General features: G+C 39.7%; 1 protein-coding gene across 6 annotated transcripts in view; it reads right to left on the bottom strand.

Annotated features, from left to right (window-relative positions):
• ank2b (ankyrin 2b, neuronal) overlaps positions 1-18912 on the bottom strand; it is a 222490-nt gene that overhangs the window by 120970 nt on the left and 82608 nt on the right. For 2 of the 6 annotated variants that reach the window (XM_036146135.1, XM_036146141.1), the window contains exon 1: positions 3884-4252. The exons of 3 other annotated variants lie outside the window; for them this stretch is intronic. In XM_036146135.1, the coding sequence (XP_036002028.1) occupies positions 3884-4012 (129 nt within the window). In that variant the 5' untranslated portion in view covers positions 4013-4252. Of the gene's footprint in view, positions 1-3883; positions 4253-15583; positions 15720-18912 lie in introns of those variants that run through there. One more of the 6 variants, XM_036146151.1, reaches the window with a different exon arrangement.

Raw genomic sequence — 18912 nt, 5'->3', positions numbered from 1 at the left:
TGGACGGAGTATGTACGCTCACAAAGGTTGTACTAATATATATTTCTATAATGATCTTTAGGTCCAGCGCAGTGACGTCAACATAACTTTCTACAGTGTCCTGTTAGATGTTTATCTGCTATACTCTACACATACTTACTCATGTTGCAATTGGTCTTGGGAAAAATTCAGTATGAAGCTGTCGCATGTATCTGAACTTTCTAAGTTTAAGAGCAATGCTAATTAAATCATTAACTATAGGATCTGATAAGTCACAGGATGAAGAAAAGATAACTATGAAAAATTAATTCAGCAAGCATCTATTATCGATGGATGGATGGATGGATGGATGGATGGATGGATGGATGGATGGATGGATGGATGGATGGATGGATGGATGGATGGATGGATGGATGGATGGATGGATGGAGTTACCATGGGTGCACTCATATATTCAGCTCACAGTTTTTTTCACATGGTTATTAATTTAATTTCAAGCTAATGCTAAAATATATTGTCACAAATAGACAAATGGTTTCAATCATTCCTGTTTTAAAGACCTGTTTAGTGATGATCAAACTAAGGTTTTACTTGTCTAAGTATTTTAGACTTTTTTACCTAAAGAGGGTCTAATGTGATCCTGATTCCTTTATTTGGAAGCTACAATCAAAAGCCATCTTTATTGGCGTCAATCAGCCACAATGGCCATGTTTTTTCTACTGTGCTTACAAACCTGCTGTCACTGGTTTACTGGACAGGATTCACCTTGACCAAAAATATCACTTTAATATTTAGTAGCTTGTAACAACTCTAGGTTACTATGACTGGAAAATAGAATGGCACAATGTTTAGTTGCTGATTAATGTCTAACATGGACAACAAAGTTGCCAAAGCATGCACAATGATACTGAAGACGTTTTGCCATTGAAGGAGAAGGGAAGTCTGGTGCACAGTCTGAACGTGACTGAGGTTTATAAGAAGACTTTACATCTGGTAAGGAACCCACTCTAAAAGACCTAGATCTATTGTTTTTGGTTTGCATGCTAGCTGGACTAAATAAGGATATCCAGCCAGATGTGATGTCAGCTTCATGATCTCATTAAAAAGATGATTCAGAAATAGTTCTGTTGCTAGCCGGAAAATGATGAAGCTGATGATGATGATGTACCTACTGTACACTACCTACACACTAATGGCAACACAAACAATTGTTTTTGTTCCAGTTCTGAGAGAGTCCATCATGTGCTTGGAGACAAATCTATGACATAACATTTCTTAAATATTTTTGACATTCTGGTCCATAAACATAAATAGCTTCTTCCAGATGTGCTGTCTGTCCCAGCTGATAGCGTGCAGTATACCAGTCCCTTGACTACACGGTTTCCTGCTTTCCAAAAGGACGTAACCACCAGTGGTAAAACAGTTATATAACAGCGGTGTGCAGGTGTCTCCAGTTTCAATCTCTAGACCGAGGTACCTGCTGAGTAATGCACCAACCAGAAATGATTCATCTCCTTTAGATGGGTGCGTGTGCAAAAGGCTAGAATGGAAAAGGGAAAGGGCAAGTCACTAACCTATCATGATAACCACCCATCCGGTTGAGTTAATAGTAAGAGCGATGAACAATGGAGGGGTCAGAGAGAGACCACTATAAAGATGCAGCACATTTGCTGCAGCAACGATTTCATCTGAACTTTCAAAGCATATTTATGACGTTACAGAACTCCTGGTTATCACTTGGTGGCAAAAAAAACACAAGCATCTTTAAAGGAGAGAGAAATAAAGGTACATAAGAGGAGACAAAAAGGAAATATTGGCTTGTTAATCAAGTTACAGTATGGTACAAATTCCTTTATGTTCTGGTGGTGGCAAGGACGCATGGACAGTGACTGTAAAAAGAAAGTACGTCCTCTGTATGAGGGTTTTGACAAATGAATAACCAGGTCCTCGTGTACATAGGGTACACACGTACAAACACCCGCTGTATGTCCTTTTCTACGCAACAGCTCAGATGTGTCAATAAAGAATTGAGGAGGGAGAGGAAGAGAAAACCCCACAGCTGTTTCACAGCTGACACACACAGGTTTCTGTAGGTATGGACCAGTAGGCGAGACTTATCACACATGCTGGAAAATTGTTAATAACATGAAAAGAAATATATTGATCGAACATATAAAAAATAATTATCCAGGCGGACAAAGTGTGGAGGTCAGAAATGAAGACCTCCACACTGAAGACCTTAGGAACATGGGCATTTCAGAGAGAACTGATAGACCAATCAGGACTGTGTGATTCAACCCAGAGCAAAGACCTGCCAGCTGAATGGGGTGGACAGTTTTTGCATAACCCCAGGGATATCAAGTTTTCACACAACGCAGGGGGTAATAAAATCGATAAAAAAAATAGTAATATGCAGGTTATGCAAAAGTTTGTTTTCCTGAACCAGTTGGAGCTACTGATGGCTGACACGCTGCTATTAAAGCCTGAACCTTAAAGGGTGAATATATTTATGGTAACAGGAAGTATACAAGAAACATTTGAGGAACAGATTCAACTAATAAGTTGTCCACAGCATCATTACCAGCCCCGTCATTTGTTCTGTCTCTGAGCGCTTCACCGTTACCTGCCCAGTGTGTACTTAGACAGCAAAAGATTATAACAAGACCCACTGCAATGGTCCTGGTGTGGCAGCTGGTTCACAACCGTTTATCATTCCACCATCATTCAACAAAGCTGGATATGTTAACACAAGTCCATCAATGCAAGTCTCTGTTTACCTTGCTTGGTATTTTAGAGATGGTTGTAACAGAGATGGGTTAGAGTCAACCCTGCATATCGTCTCAGTCCTTCCAGAAAGCACACAGAAACGGCAAGAAGGTGGTTCAGTCCTGGCTGTAAATGTTTTTAAAATGTAATAACGGACTACCTTAAATGACATCAATTTCACTGGTTCCTATTCATCAATATGCTATTCAATCCGAAGGTAAGCAAGGAAAATGAATTAGACTCAAAGGATTTTCTTTTTATTGAAAAAAAATGTATGCAGTGATCAGAGCTGAGTTTGTTATATTTCCAATATCATAAATGTAGTCAAAAGTGAATGTAAACCTGCCTTGTGCTCTTAAAAAACAAAGAAGTTCTGCAGTCATGTTTAGACCACCCTGTCTGAAATCTCCTAATGGAGTAAACCCTGCAATAAAATTACAAATGTCAGAGGTGCACCTTGACCCATGAAAGCGCAGCAGGGTAGCGCTAATGTTTGTCTGGGAGAATGCAGACATCACTGGTAAGCAAACACATTAGGACCTGTACTGTGCTGCAAAGCAATGCACCAAAAAACCCTACTGCAAAAATACACCTACAGATGAATAGGCCTTTATATTGAAGTACGTTATGATTGTGAGCAGCTGGAGACAGGTGTGTAAGAAGAGGCGCAGTGTCACCTGAAACTGATCGAAGACTAAAACAGAGGTGATAAGGAATACTCTGTCATGTACATAAGAGCAGAATAGGGGGTGCAGTCAGCATCAGGGAACAAGAAGAATGAAATCAGTTCTTTTCACTAAAAAGGAATCTAAGATGACAGGAATGGTTGTATGGCTGGCAAATGTCAGTGATCACACAACAAAGTTTGCTGCATCTGGGTCTTGTTTTCTCCCCTGAGCAGTGGACTCCTGGCTATGTTCAGGTTTACATCCCCATTAATGCCTCAACAAATCATTCCCTGGACGTCATCTCACGCATCCCCACAACTTCCCACTTTCCCTGATCATAGAATAATGAGTACAGAAATAGATATTTTCAGTAAGAATATATGAAAAATGAGTGATATTGGAACTAATAACCAGTAAAACACTGACTGGTTCAGAGGAGCGGGAAGGGATGGATGGGTTTTATGCAATACCTTCCGCTTGCGTTCAGCCCGTTCCCGGGAACGGCGCCTCCTCTCTCTAGCTTTCTCCAGAGCCTTCAGATCCGGAGGCTGGTCCATCTCAGACCTGGCCTTCTTAAGTTGAGCTGCAGCGTGAGCCATGGCTTCTCACTATTCCCACACAGATAGGACCTTTAGATCAGTCTCCCCAGAAACCTTCCTGTATAGCTCTGAAGACCAGTCAGTCGGCGGATACCAGCCCCACCTCACCAGGGCAATTTCCAAGGACAAACTGTCCAGCTTGGTCCTGTAACCCAGCAGATTTCCTCACCCAGACACAGAGCGTGAGTATCTGTTGAAAGCCTCCCTTCCTGCTGCCTGGGCAACTGCATCTGAGACAAGGTTGGAAAAAGAAGAGTGCTGGTCTAGCACACATCACCAAGAGGTAAGCCCAACAACCAATCGCGAAGCTGGGAAGAGACAGAAAGGCAGGGGAGAGCTCCACCCCTCCTTCCAAGGCTGGGCTGCAGAGGTAGGAGTCAATGCTATGGAGACATTGTAAGCCTCTGATCCAGCCTCTAAATACACCAATTCCACTCTGATCACGGATGAATCGGTGTTGTATGAAAAATGACAGGGGAATTGGTTAAAAGAGGAGCCAGAGGAAACAATGTGTGGGAGGAGGTAGAGGACATGGAAGCATTAGCATGTGTCCTTTGGAAAAATAGGTAGGGAGGTACCACTCTGACAGAAATCAGAGGGGATAAGATGTGCTCTGTTGTTTCTGAGGTTTCCAACATGTAGCTCCCCTATTACTGAGTCCGCTCATGGTACAGTCTGCCCGCTTGCTCGCTCGGGAGATTTCACAGCTCCAGAGCGAACACAAAGAAAAATACGGGACTCTGGTTACTCTAAAAGCATGATGTTTACAGCTTTGTGGAAATCTAAGAAAGCTGACACTTTGCATTGTTAACATTTCAATTAAAACAAGAATAACTGCTGAAATAAATTCATATTTGTAATGCATTCATCTAATGCAATAAGCATGAATGTTTTTACATCACAGACTCGTCAGGCAGTCCCTGTCCATGGTGCTGAAACCAGCATTACTGTCCTTATGTTACCCTGAACATAAGGACAGTAATGCTGGTAAAATATATTAACAGTGTAATATATTTTATGACATTATGAGCTTTCTAATTTTACTAAGACATGGTTTAACAAACAGCTGATTTGTTTGCAAAAATCCTCTCTGACACTTCACCGAAGCCTGTGTTATTATTGCTATAGCTGCCATTATTATACAGTTGGTACTAAAATACCCATTTTGTGTAACTGTAAGATGGCATGTGAAGTCATCTATTGCAATGTTCTTGATAGCACCACCTCTGTTGGTTTTTAATTCCATACTGCCACCTAGAGGTCAAAGCAAGACCTACAACTCTAAAGCTTTAAAAAACAAGACTAAGCATTGATAAATGCAACTCATTTCATTTTTATGTGACTGTTCGAGTTACGCAAAAGTTTCTAATCATTTCTACACATAATGTCTTTTTCATAACATCCATTCATAGAGGCTTAACAAGGATTTTATTTGTAACTATCATTTCATCCATATGCCATTAAAAAGGAAGAAGATAAAAAAGAAAGAAAATTGTCATTTTCTTTTCCTCTGGTCTCTCCTGGTTTAATTTGGTCTATCCATCATATCAGTTCTTTTGTCCATCTATTGTATATCTGTTCATTTGTTTTCATTCTCTTTTCCAAGGTTGGGCTGCAGACGCAACAAATTAAGGAAGAGAACCCAGTCACCATTTTCCCTAGAGACAATATCCAGCTCCTTGTTGGGGATTTCAAGGTACTGCCAGAGAGGAGGAGGTGCTTCATCTTAGCTCAGCTCCTTCCTTACCATAATAAACATGAGCAAAGCTCTCATCACTTCAGAGAAAGTTACTACTCATCTCATCCCCCAAATCAATCCCTGGCACAAACCCAGGACCTTCAGCATTGCTGCAAGGTCAACAGTGCTTGTACTAGTTGTGTTACTCTGAGAGTAAATATCTTAACAAAGTTTAGACCACCCTTTCCACTTGTTAGTGTGTTGCAACTCTAAAGGGAAACCTGTGTGGATTAACGTTTAGCTTGCAGAATGCCTGGGTCAAATCGCCTGGTCATTGATCTAAATCCATAGTTTCTCAAACAGAGGAAGAGCTGATCAGCTCTTAGGTTCATAGTGATTATCTACTGAGGCTCTCAGAGTGATTAAAGGAGCTCATGCTGATTCTACCTCACAAAGAACCCCCCAACGTGACAACAATCTTACAGATGCCTGGTGACCTGGAAATGCTGAACTTTTCGGGTCAAATCAGGAACTCAGTTAAAAATTCAAAATGTGTATGATCACGACGGGTATGAGGTTAAACGGATGAAGAGAAGCAGCATGAGTCCGTTGGATGACAGAGAGTGGACTAACCCCAAGGATGTTTGGGTGACTCAACAAGAACGCTCTCTCTCTCTCTCTCTCTCTCACACACACACACACACACACACACACACACACACACATTACTACTCAGCTGTAGATGTGCTTATCCAAGTGTTTCAGTCGATACAGCTATTAGGAGCAGATGCAGTTGCTTCCTGCTGCAGGACCAAAACAGCTGTGCCAACAAACACAGAGTCTGAAAATCTTTCTCCATCTGTGTCAGCTTACCTGGAAGAAAACAAAGAAAAACAGATTTGAGATTAACTTGATTATATGTACTGTCAAAGTGGTCCAGTCAGTATTAGATTTCTTGGTGATCCGACTCTACATTAACTCTTTGGAAGATCTTGGAGCAACAGAAGCAAAATGAAAATACCTCATAAGGCAAAACATTTTTAACTTTAATTCATATCAAGGCATTTGCCAATGAAACAAAAACAGGACTTGGGTGATACCCGTCTCCTGTGTTTAATAGGGCTCAGAATATAACAAGAAGACACACAGTATGTTATTGTTTTTTTTTCCTCACACTGTTCACACCTCCTCCAACCACAGATGCCTTAGGAAATAGAAATATCCTTCCAGCCTCACTGTGGGCGAATGGTTCAGAGCAAATAGCTGTCTTTGCAGGGTTGGGTGGGCTATCTCCACGGGTGTGGAAGAGACAAAGAGGAGCTAATTTGGGGCCACCTCTAAGCTTCTTTCACACCAGTGTAGGGCCATCACTAACCAATCAGGTCTTCATGTCTCAAACTGTGACGAACTGACAGTGTAAGCATATGTCATGCCTTCCAGGTTATCTTTTTCCATTGTTGTCTGATGCATTTTTCCTCAACCCTATTACAACACAATACATCATACCTGACATGCATGAGGGAAGCCATTCTGTTGGGGGATGGTGGCTGTATAAATGTATATTTTACACGCATATTTTGCCGTTTTGTCCCATCTCTGGGGGGATGGTTGTTAACTCATTAACATTTAAATCCACTGCTACGGAGGATGAGCTGTATCATCTTACTAATACTGATAACAGCTGCAACAACAGTGCAATTAAGCTCTTTACATGTTCAGGTCTGTCCCACTTGGCTGATGGGCCTCAAGGGGCCATTGCAGATTAATCTGACCAGGAATCTTGTTACACATGGAAGTGCAGTAACATTCTTAATGTGCCCGCAGTTTTATGGCATAACGACCCCCTCTTGTGCAGTTTTCATTATTGTCAATGATGAAGGTGATGCCATAGTGGTTGGCCTAACGATCATGACAATCATTTCCTGTTATTAAAGGATGTTAAACAACAAAACTCCTTAATCCTAAAAATTGGTCTATTTTATCTTAAAACGTGCACACACAGATTAGACAATGTATCAAGCAAGACTTTTCAGGAAGTAAAACATACCACTTCTATTTAACACAAAGGCTGTTCCTCATCACCCATTGCCTAGCAACAAGGGTGTGGAGTGTTGCCAGTGGCAACAGAAGAGATAACTGAGAAGGGGTCCTCTTCTGGATAACCTCTGTCCCATGGCTTTCATTAGCACAACCGCTCCTACCCTAATGAGCACTGATGGTGTGTGTGTGTGTGTGTGTGTGTGTGTGTGTGTGTGTGTGTGTGTGTGTGTGTGTGTGTGTGTGTGTGTTTGTGGCAGAGGGCACTTCTACCATAACTGCCATCATCTATGAGTCAGGTGTCAATATAAGAGCAATGCACCGTCCTCATTTCCTTTGACGGTGGGCACAAAAGGCCAATGGGGTATCACAGACACAAAGGAGAAACGCAGGTGTGGCAAGGACAATCGACCCATCCTCCCTTTCCCAATAAAACCATATGAGCCATCCCAGAATTTCCCTGAAGTCGTGATTACATCATCCACTACAGCTCTAGCCTCAGCTTCAAGTATTATTCATCTTTTTCAAGCATTATTCATCTTTACACACTTCTCCCACACATTTTATGGTGCTAACAATAACTGGACACACACACACACACACACACACACACACAAATGAATAGATTCAGATAGCTAATAAAGTCTGCCCCTCAATGGACAGTTTCTACAGTGCACTGTAGAGACTTCACAAAACCTGACTATCTGATCAAAAGAAGAGGAAGAGCAGTGTGAGCAAACAGGACTGGTCTATTCACATCAAGATGTTAAAGAGCTGACAGCAGTTCTTTCTACATAAAGTAGCTTACAGATGCTTTATGCTCATAGTTCACCTACTACAGCAGGTACAAAGATCCTTTTGCTGATGGCTTCACAAGATTTCTTACCTCAAATAAACCTTTATTGTCCCAGTTCATGTCAGAGAACAAACATTTATCAACTGCACAAAAATGTTTTTCAGTTGTCTGATTACATCCATGCAAGACTCTTAATTGAATAACAATAAATATATAAGGCAAAACCATTTCCTTTGCACTTATATTAGTCCACTAAATATGGGACATTTTATCCCCAGTTTCGCAAAAACTGGTATGATATGTCATATGCAGCTTCGAGAAGGATCTGTCTCTCCCTTTTATGAATTAATTGTAAAATGCCTGCAAATAAGTTGAAGGCTGGAAATATATATATATATATGTAATATATTAGGATCTAAAGCAAGTAATACACCCCTACAAAATTGCCATAATTAGCAGCTACATCTCTCCGGGCATCCTGTGAGGTTGTGACCCTTTCCTAGATGGCGGCATCGTCTGCGATGGAGGCTGCCAATAACATTAGATTTTTCTTCTATAGAGAATGACTTGGCCATGTCTTTTAGTGGGTAATCCTGTCTCTCTTCTAGATGTTGCACCAGAAAAAGTTTTATTTAGTTTATTAACATTCTTATTAATATAACATAGTTTGGTAAATTTTATTTTAATGTATTTTATTTGCCTAGAGAATATAACGGTTTTAAAACATCCTGTATAGTTGTCCTGATGTGTCTCAATAATCCAGGTAGAAAAAATTGTTGCCTTTCAAAGACAAGAAAATTTAATTAAGGTTACAGGTAAACTCTAGCTATAACTCATCAGATTTAAGAAGTTACTTGGAGAAGAGATAAACTGTTTCAACAACAAATAACATATACAGGAGATTGAGAACCTGGCAAATAAGGTTGCCAGGTTTTATCATGGTTTAATATAACCTCCACCTCTATACTGTCATCAGCAAATTACATTTTTACGATTATGGGAGGCGCGATCATACGGATAAAATGAACAGCCTGGACTGAAAACACAGCCATGTTGTGCTCCTGTGCTGAGAGACAAATTAGGAAAGATGTTTATACCAAGTAGATGTGTTCAAAATTTGCAATAGAAGAAAATTGTCACAATATTTTTTTTCATATTTTGAAAATATTTTGTTGGGAAAAAATCACAAAAATTCTTGATTTTAGAAACGTTTTTCACAATTCAGTGGTTCAGTGGTTAAAATAACTGCCGGGTAACAGACTTGTAACAGTCCTTTTATAAAATCAAAAGTCAGATTTGAAAAGTATTTTTTAACTATTAAAAGCTATTTCTTGATTCAAAGACAGTTTGCTTACATTATTTTTCATGGTAAACATTATAGATAAAGTCAGAATAAAACACATTTGCAATTTGAATTGAAAGGGGACCTTTGCTGGCCCGATTAAACTTGTGTTTATGCATGAGGTTATGTAACAGGTTATTGAAAACATCACCTTACAGACTGTTTGGCTGGTATCCAAACATTTTACTCTTCTTCAGATAAATCACCAGTTTGTTGGACCAAAACTTTCATAAACTCTATGTCCCTAATACAAATGTAACTAAATAAAATAACATCTGATCTGTTGATGTTTATTTTACATCCTTGAAATTCTGAAAAGATCTCCGAACTAGCAAAAACACAAGCCAGTTTAGAGTTGTCAGAGTTGCTTGTTGTCATGGAAACCCTGCTGTTTTTAATCGCGACATGTCAGCGCTTCTTTCAGGCTTAATGCCATAATCTCATCTGTGTGTTAGTTGTTAAAGCAGGATGTCTACAAACAATAGCTTGTTGCTGGTCTGGTGGTTAGTTCAGAGAAAATGAAATTGGTTCAATGTGGGAATGGCATTTCCACTTAGCTTGCATTGTAGGACTGTTTTTTCCTACATCCTCCCTCTCTTGAAGTCAAACCATCTTCACGTGACAGATGGAGAAACCTTTTAAGTTTCTGGCTTGTTAGCAGGTTTGTTTGTCGCTCGTTCTTCAAGCAAAGCTCATTGCTAGTGGCTGAACTTCCCCTGACTGAGTAGCTTACTACCGACACCTCAGGGGAAACATAGGTATTTGTATGTGTCTTACTGTTTTTTGCAAACTGAGGGAAATGCTGCATGCCAGCTACCTCACTTTTAAAATAAGAAAACAGCATATATTGTGCATGGAACATGGAACATGTCAAATCTGTTAGCACTTGGAAAGAAAGACAAGGCTTTAAAGCCTGCAGCGTATCATGGTGTTTAATGCAGAGCTGTAGTTGACAACAATGTCAAAAATATGTTCCTCTGTGGACCAGGTAAGTGCATACTGATGCTCGTCAAAGTTGGAGGGTGGCTGAACTTCAGGTTTTTCAAATGGTAATGGTTTGTACTTGTATAGCACTTTATCAAGTCTGACGACCCCAGAGCGTTTACATTACAGTCGGTCGTTCACCCATTCACTCACACAATCACACCCTGACAGTGGGGCAGACTGACTGAAGCGAGGCTGCCATACATCGGCATCACCAGGCCCTCTGACCACTGCCAGCAGGCAATTCGGGTGAAGTGTCTTGCCCAAGGACACACCAACTGAGATGGTCGAACCAGCAGCCCTCCAGTTACAGAAAGAACTTCCTAACTCCAACGCTACTGTTGCACCATTTCAAGTCCATTTTCTATAATCTCTTGATCCTAATGGAGGAGGGTGCATCTTATCTGTAGTCAGTTTATGATTGTGATGTGAATAATGTGAAACAAGTTTAAGTGACATGAATATTTTGCCAATGTTCTGTATTTAAGATAAGAAAATAACATATAAAAAAAAACTAGCCACCATTCTCAGCTCCATAATTCCTGGGACACTGACATACTAGATGTATTAGATTTGTTGCAGATGTTGGAGCTCTAAGCTGGGAATGATGTCACACCCAGTTGAAGGAGTTATAAGTAAGATATAAATTGTAAAATTAACCTAAATCATTCTCATTTCTCACCCGGGATGGAAGTAACGTTCCCAATAAACAATAGATCCTCTCCATCAACAATGTATTAATCATGTCTGTCTCCTTTCAAACCTGGAGGTACGGACCCAAACTTCGGTTCAGAGTGTAGCATGCGTTTACTTCCTGGTTCCTGAGCCAATCATATGAAAGTTCCAAGAGTTCCCAAAACAGAGCGCAGTATTTGGTATTGTATGTTGGTAAAAGAGCAGCAGCCTACAAACAAGGAAGCTAGTAAGAGAAGCAGACCAGAAGTAGAACAGAATACCACATTATAGACCTATACTGTGGAAGTAAAAAGTCAGGGGCGTTTCACAGCAACAACGCATAGCTGAGTAAATGGCTGGTCTCCATGAAAGGCATTGTTGTTTGGATTTTTACCACAAAGTGTCTTTATTACGTATAGCTCATTTAAAGCTATAGCTGGTAATCCTGTTCAGAAACACTTTTGGTATGGACAAGTTTCACTGCCAGAACTAAAGGGGCGGCCATTTTGGCTGGTTTGTGCTAAGAACTTCTGGGTTGTGCGGTCACTGGGTATTTTTTGGTTTGCAATAGCTGTGTTGTGACTGAAGACAGCAACGCTGTGTGTATTGTGTTAAATAAAGTCGTAAAAGAGTCACGTCATCTCCGATTGCATGAGCTGCCCCCGACCCCACAAAACTCATTCACACACTGGCTTAGTTGGACATCTGCCTTCATATACACCAAATTGCCATCTTTGATACACAAGCCACCTGAAACCATGTGATTTGTAATAATTGCGAAGATTCTCTGTGTTGTTAATCCCCTGCGAATTGGTCATGTCAGTAATTTGCAAAGTAAAAAGTCCCCCCGTAAATTACCTACTATATTTTGCTGAACTCCGGGGTATTGTGATAACACTAATCCAGTGCGAATAGAAATCTCAGTGATTTTGACAGAAATGGGCAGGATCCAAAATGTGAATAGGCATTTTTTTTTTTATTCCCAGGCCAGCAAAACCATATAGGAAAAAGGCCCGATAAGCAACCCGCCACACAGTAATACAGAGCCCGTTCCCATACTGTAAGAAATGCATTTAGTGTTGAATTTATACCAACCGCTGTCTGTGAAATGCGACAACAACGCGAGGTCTAGGTCTTGTTGCACATTGTAATAGAAAGGAGAAGGGGGTATGTTAAAGAGAAAAAAGAAGCCCAAATAATTAAAAAACGAGCCCAAAAACTGTGACTGGCGAAATCTACCAGCGACTTTAGAAAAAAGCAAGCCCACAGATGCTTCTAAGTGGACTGTTGGCTGCACTGCTTCTGTTACCCAGCCGCTCACATGCGCAATAAGCAGCAAAGATGTCCGTAAATATCAGTAAATCTCAGACTTATTATATCCTGTGCGAATGGGCCACATAAAAAGCTGACGTAGGGTTAACTTATTTATTACATGAGGTCCACAGATAATGCTTATTCCGTGCAAACCGGGCTTTTGTCGCTATGTAAGTAGGCTACTTCAGAGCTTTTGAGGTTGCATAGCGTTCCCGTCTAAGGACTCAACCAAGTACGAAAATATTTTTGCTCATTGTAACATTGGGCCATTTTGTCGTATTATCCTCCCAGTTCAATATTGTAGTAGGGTGGATGTTTGATAAACCACCTTTTATGAGAACTAAATAAAAATGCACCCTTTTTAGAGCCATCACCAACCAATGTAAATAAACGCTGACCTTGCTCAACCGGAAATGACTAGTAGAATTACCTGAAGTGCAGAAGTAAATCAGAAATACCCGTGAAACTTGCCTATATTGTCTGAAATTGTCCTTCTATCCTGACAGTAGTCAATATGTTATTTATTCAGAGACCTGCAGGCATGTAAAAACTCTGGCCAATCACTGTCGTTTGCACCAAAGGGCAGTGATTGGTCATAGTTTTGGTTCTGCTTTCATCCCCCTCGGTCCCTCAAGTTCCAGGGGTGTCACCAATCAATAGGTGTCACCTACTAATTGTCCCACATGCCAATCATTCTGATGCACTCACGTAACACAAGTGTGCATGCACATTCCTTGTTAGTTTCTTCTTGCTGGCGGCACGTACACACTGGTGTTCATGTATCTGGTTAAGGTAGCGGTTAGCTTACCTTACCGCCTCACCGTATACTTTGAATATGGCTGAGAGTCGTAACAAGCAAACCGTGTATAAGTTTATGAGCATAAGAGGAGGGCCTTAGTAGAAGGAAATAAGACCACAGTCGATGGTCTTGCACATGTGCAGTTATTCATTAAAAGAACGGGGAAACTCTACCCAGCATTCTGGCTACAGCTCAAAAAACAGCTTTTTTGTTGTGGGGCCTAGCTGCTGTTAGCAAACCATTAACAATGCATTTCTTTCCATTTGGAGAATATGAAACATGTTGAAAAATAGATTTATAGTACTGTGGGTGGAACTGCTGGAATGAGATACATACCATCAGACATATTAATAAATGGTTTATATGAACTTCTTTCACTGCATTCTACATGCACGGCTGCCTTATTGAATACTAAACTCAGAGTAGGTCAGTGGGCGCTGACCTTCCCAGTCATAATTCCAACTTCAGCAGGTGCTCTTGTTTAATTTCCAACTGGGAACTTGGTATATCCAACTCTTAAGTAAAAGTGCCACAAACCTACAGTATCAGCTCAGCGCAAAACATGTTGTTTAGACTATAATAATGACAAATGGTCACATTAGCTACAACAGCCCACAACAGAGCAGGTGACTGGACTCAGGGTCATTAACTGATATATATCTGATTTGAAAACATGATTGTTTTCTGAGTCAAATATTGCAATTTAAGAAAAAATAATGTTTAACCCTGATTATTTTGAGATGCCATGCCCTTGTTTAAATAGATGATTAGATATTAGATGACCAAAGTGAAGGTCCTGAGGTCTAAAATATGTGTTCCAGCTGTGTGTGATGCTTCTGGCACCATGGCAGGATTTGTTGCTTGTAAAAAATAGAAACAAAAACGATACAGAGAATAACATTTTCTCTACAACAAACAAACATAACAGTTGGATTTTAAGATCCCCCAAACTGTCTGTTATGCCATACCATTAATTCTGGTTCAAATTTAACATGTCAGGATACCAATGAATCTGTAGTCCTTTTCATTTTGATACGGGTAAAAAAATGTCATGTCATGTCCCTGTAAATTAACTGTATCTGGTCATGTACAGGCCGATCACAAAAAAAGTTTAAATGCAAACCTGTCCTGAAAAAGCACTCTCTATCGAGACTGGAATGAGTTATTGAGCAATAATTACCCCTCGGTCACTTTGGCCTTTCAGTCAAATGTGATACAAAGACCTGCTTAGCTAGCTGCACAGCTAATGAGTTTCTAGGATTTTAATCCAAAAGACAGAGCAGGGAATCCCAGTTATGAGAGATTAGGGGCCATAAACCCAGAGGGAACTGGGTGCTTTTTCTTTCAAACAAACACATGTCATGTTTAATTAGAGACTGAAGTCCTGAATGACTCACAACAGACTGCAAGCATTAGAAAATGCACCACGATCCTCAGTGGATGAACAGTTGTGTGTTAAAAGAAAATGTCCAGAGCAATAACATACCCTACTGTTCTCATCATAAAAAAAGTGAAAGCAGAATCTGCAGGATTTTCAAATATATAATTGTCACGCATTAAGTAACAAATTCCTCCACTAGCAAATTAAGGTTAATTTAGTAAAAGGTCTGCCACTATCCATTTATTTAGCACTTGTTGCAGATAAACCGAATTTCAGGCTTTTTCATGATTTACAGAACTTATCTTTTTTTTTCAAAGTATATATTTTTTACATAAAACACTGCATGAGAAATTTAACTAAATTCTTTGAAAAATACAAAAGGTCAGGTAAAAGTAATGTCAAAACAAGCATGCGCAGCCATGAGATGTATAAAAATTCAACAAAGGTTGCAGGATTAACTTTATTTGGGATTTACTCGGAACACATATGGGTTTAGTTGCTACATAGTTTACTTTTCAACCAGTCAGAGTGAAAATGTGCCGCTGCCCTGCCGCTCAGATCCTACCTGGCCTGCTGCTCCGACCACCATGGCTGCTTCCACGGATGCTCCCAAAGAGGCCCCAACAGCCCTGGGTCAAATATAGCTGATGTTTCCGAGCCAACATGGAAGTGTGGTTGCCGCTACTAATGTGTGTGGGTGTGTGTGTGTGTGTGTGAGAGAGAGAGAGAGAGAGAGAGAGAGAGAAAGACAGAGAAATGTGTGTGTTGGTGATGGGAGGGAGTATGCCGGACGGTCTTGCCGATGGTGTGTGGATTAGTGTGTAACGTGCTGGAGGTATTAACACACAGCAGTGGACTTCACACACAAACACACATGGCTATGCACGCCCTCTGAGGGGTGTGTGCATTCTTAAAGGGGATTAGGTGGACCAAAATAGAGAAGTCTTTTCAACTGACCTAGAATTCGAATATTGAGATAGAGAAACAATGATGGGTGGAGTATCCTCACAAACACTCACGCAGTCAGATAATGATGAAATAAGGAGAAATAAACGGGTGCTGCTAGTCTGCGCTTCAGGTTGGAGATCTCTCATCTGAATGTCTAAAGAAAGTGAAAAGTCTGGAACAAGTGTGGTGGTTTAATCTAGATCGTTTGTATGTAAGAAACTTGATTTGGAAACAACCAGCTTTATTAAGCTCACCTACCTGCACTGGTGATGTATTATTAAGCTGTGCTTTGAAAATTTTTCTCTAGCTCAACTTCACTTTGCTCATCTCAGTAATTATTCTCCTCTAGTAAAGTTGTCCCTGGAACTCAAGTCCGCTGCGTGGTTTAAACCACAGACGACCCAAAGTGCAGACTAATTCCCTTCCATATCTCAGGAACAGATTAGTGTTCAGGGGACATGTTAATCAAAACCGTCTATCCTGCGTCAGAGGATTTATGTTGCAATCTATCAGAGTTTAGGCTGAGACACTGCGTCCAATCAGAACCTTTCCTTTTGTTAGTGATAGAACTGGGTCCCTGGGGTTGGTTGTATGGCACCAACAAATCAGCTTCTAGAGGCCACAGTGATCATTACATCCATCCATCCATCCATTTTCCAAACCGCTTAATCCCTCATGGGGTCGCGGGGAGTGATCATTACAACAAACCATAAACACAGATCTTGCTATTCTTTGAGCCCTGTATCTGAACTGTATTACTTGAGGTGCAGAAAAAATATGATTTTTCATTGCATCATGTAGGAAGAAAAGGCTGGATTTCAGCTACTCAAAGGCTAAAAGCCATTTCTTAGCGATACCAGTGGTTCCGTCCATTCCCTGGCACTTTAATAAAGTAAAAATAAATCAGTAAAAAAAAAAGATACTTCTTTATGCAGCTGCCACATCAGTGGATCTTCATGTTTAAACAAACAGTATCAGTAGCGAAATATATTGAAACAATAACAAGGTCACTCTGTAAACTTGTTAAGCAACATCAACAACAACAGAAAACAGAATAATTTGGAATAACCTTCTAGATATTACTGTATGCAGTTCTATACAAATATTCCAACATTTTGTAATTTCTTCATGTTAAAGCATAATGTTCAGAATGTTTTATGTCACTGGCAGAGACAAGGTAGTGCATAATTATAAAGTGGTTGGTAAATAATCAGTGTTTGTTTTCCTTTTTTCCTCAGATTCCCTTTAAGGAAAATCAGTCGCCTAATCATTCCAGCTGTGTCTAATTCAATCTGATTATAAATGCAGCGGTTCTATGAGGGCCTCAGAGGTTTGTGTTGTTTGTTCACTAATGTTCATGAACATTAGTGAACAAACAAGGTCATGAAGGTGCAAAGATCAGGGTGAGCATTTATCAGAAAAGTGGTACACCTTCTAACGCTGCTTGCCTTTTTTGACATTTTAACTTTTTTTTGTGTGCTTGTTTATTTTTGCACTGATTTTAATGGCAAAGATTTAATATACTGCTTTTTTTTATAAATTGCACAATTTAATGCTTTGAATCTGAATGAGAAATGTTTAAAACATATTCTAAGTTATTAATAATGGCACAATGGCAGATTAATTGGCAATTGTTGTGCTCTCAGTTATTAGCCTCTTCCTTCATTGCAAATCTCTGGTTGCTTGAGGTCAAAACGTGTTCTTTGTCTTCAAAGCCAAATCTAAATGTTCCTTTGGGATGGGAAATTGGACTGTTATGCATAATGCTAATATGTTTATGTATAATATATATGCTAATATGTATAGTAATTTTGGGCAACTTTATCTTTAAAAAACACTTTAAAAACATCAGGCACTGACCAAGGTGCTGAACAAAAAGAATGAAATGTATTACTGGTCCAGCTTCTATGAACTGTTGATTTATTATTAGTGTAATCCTACCTGAACGATCCTGCTCCCTTGACCTCAGTACAGAGCCTTTATAGAGAAAATGGGATGCTTAATATTTAAAGTTACAATAACTTTAATAATTACTAATACATTTTTTGTTATCAAAAAGCATGCACAACATGGCCTTGTTTTGTCATTTTTTTTACCTATTAAATAATTAATTTATTGAATCTAATAATGAGCTACCCAAATATATTTGACATGTATTGGAAAAAGTAACTTTTTTTAAAGGAGCAATAAGTCACATTCCATTACTTTAGACAGAAATAACTAAATAATAGTGATGTGAAGAACTAAAGGTATTTTTTTCCAATGGACTATGGTATGATGTCACACCGCAGATCTCTGTGTTGTTCTCCAGTCTCTTCTTTACATAGCCTACCCGGACCATGCATGTGCATGCACAGGCGTGCATGTACTATATCCTTCTGTGATTTTCTAAATACTTTTGGTGAAGGGTGCCTTTTTTGGCTTGAGTACCTGCTCCGACACATTTCTGTGCACCAGCCTGACGTCATATCCTGCTTTCTCAATAATGTGCTTAAAAATAGCATATCTTACAGAAATAATCCATTCTTGGGTACCTGAGGTTCTGAGTTCCAGTCTGACAGGCTGCCACTCTGGGTCCCTGAGCAAGACCCTTAATCCCAGACTGCTCCCCAGGTGTCACACAGTGGCAGCCCACTCCTCCCAAAGGGGATGGGTTAAAAGCAGAGAACACATTTCATAAGAATGTGTGTTGCAATGACAATTATTATTATTAATATTATTATTATTATTATTATTATTATTATTATTATTATTATTATTATTATTATTATTATTAATAATAATAATAATAATAATAATAACTAAATAAGCTTCTAATCTCAATAATATCGACAGTACATACTGTATTCCTTCAGCAGCTCTGTATTTAAGTATAAGAAGCCATCAGAATGATAGTTACATCTGCTTTTCAAAAGTGATGTATTAGATATCCATCCATCAAAAGAA

This window comes from Fundulus heteroclitus, chromosome 14 (assembly GCF_011125445.2).
Source record: "Fundulus heteroclitus isolate FHET01 chromosome 14, MU-UCD_Fhet_4.1, whole genome shotgun sequence".
NCBI lineage: Eukaryota > Metazoa > Chordata > Actinopteri > Cyprinodontiformes > Fundulidae > Fundulus > Fundulus heteroclitus.
Note: the sequence above shows the minus strand (reverse complement) of the source record. Positions and strands in the feature narration are given on the sequence as shown.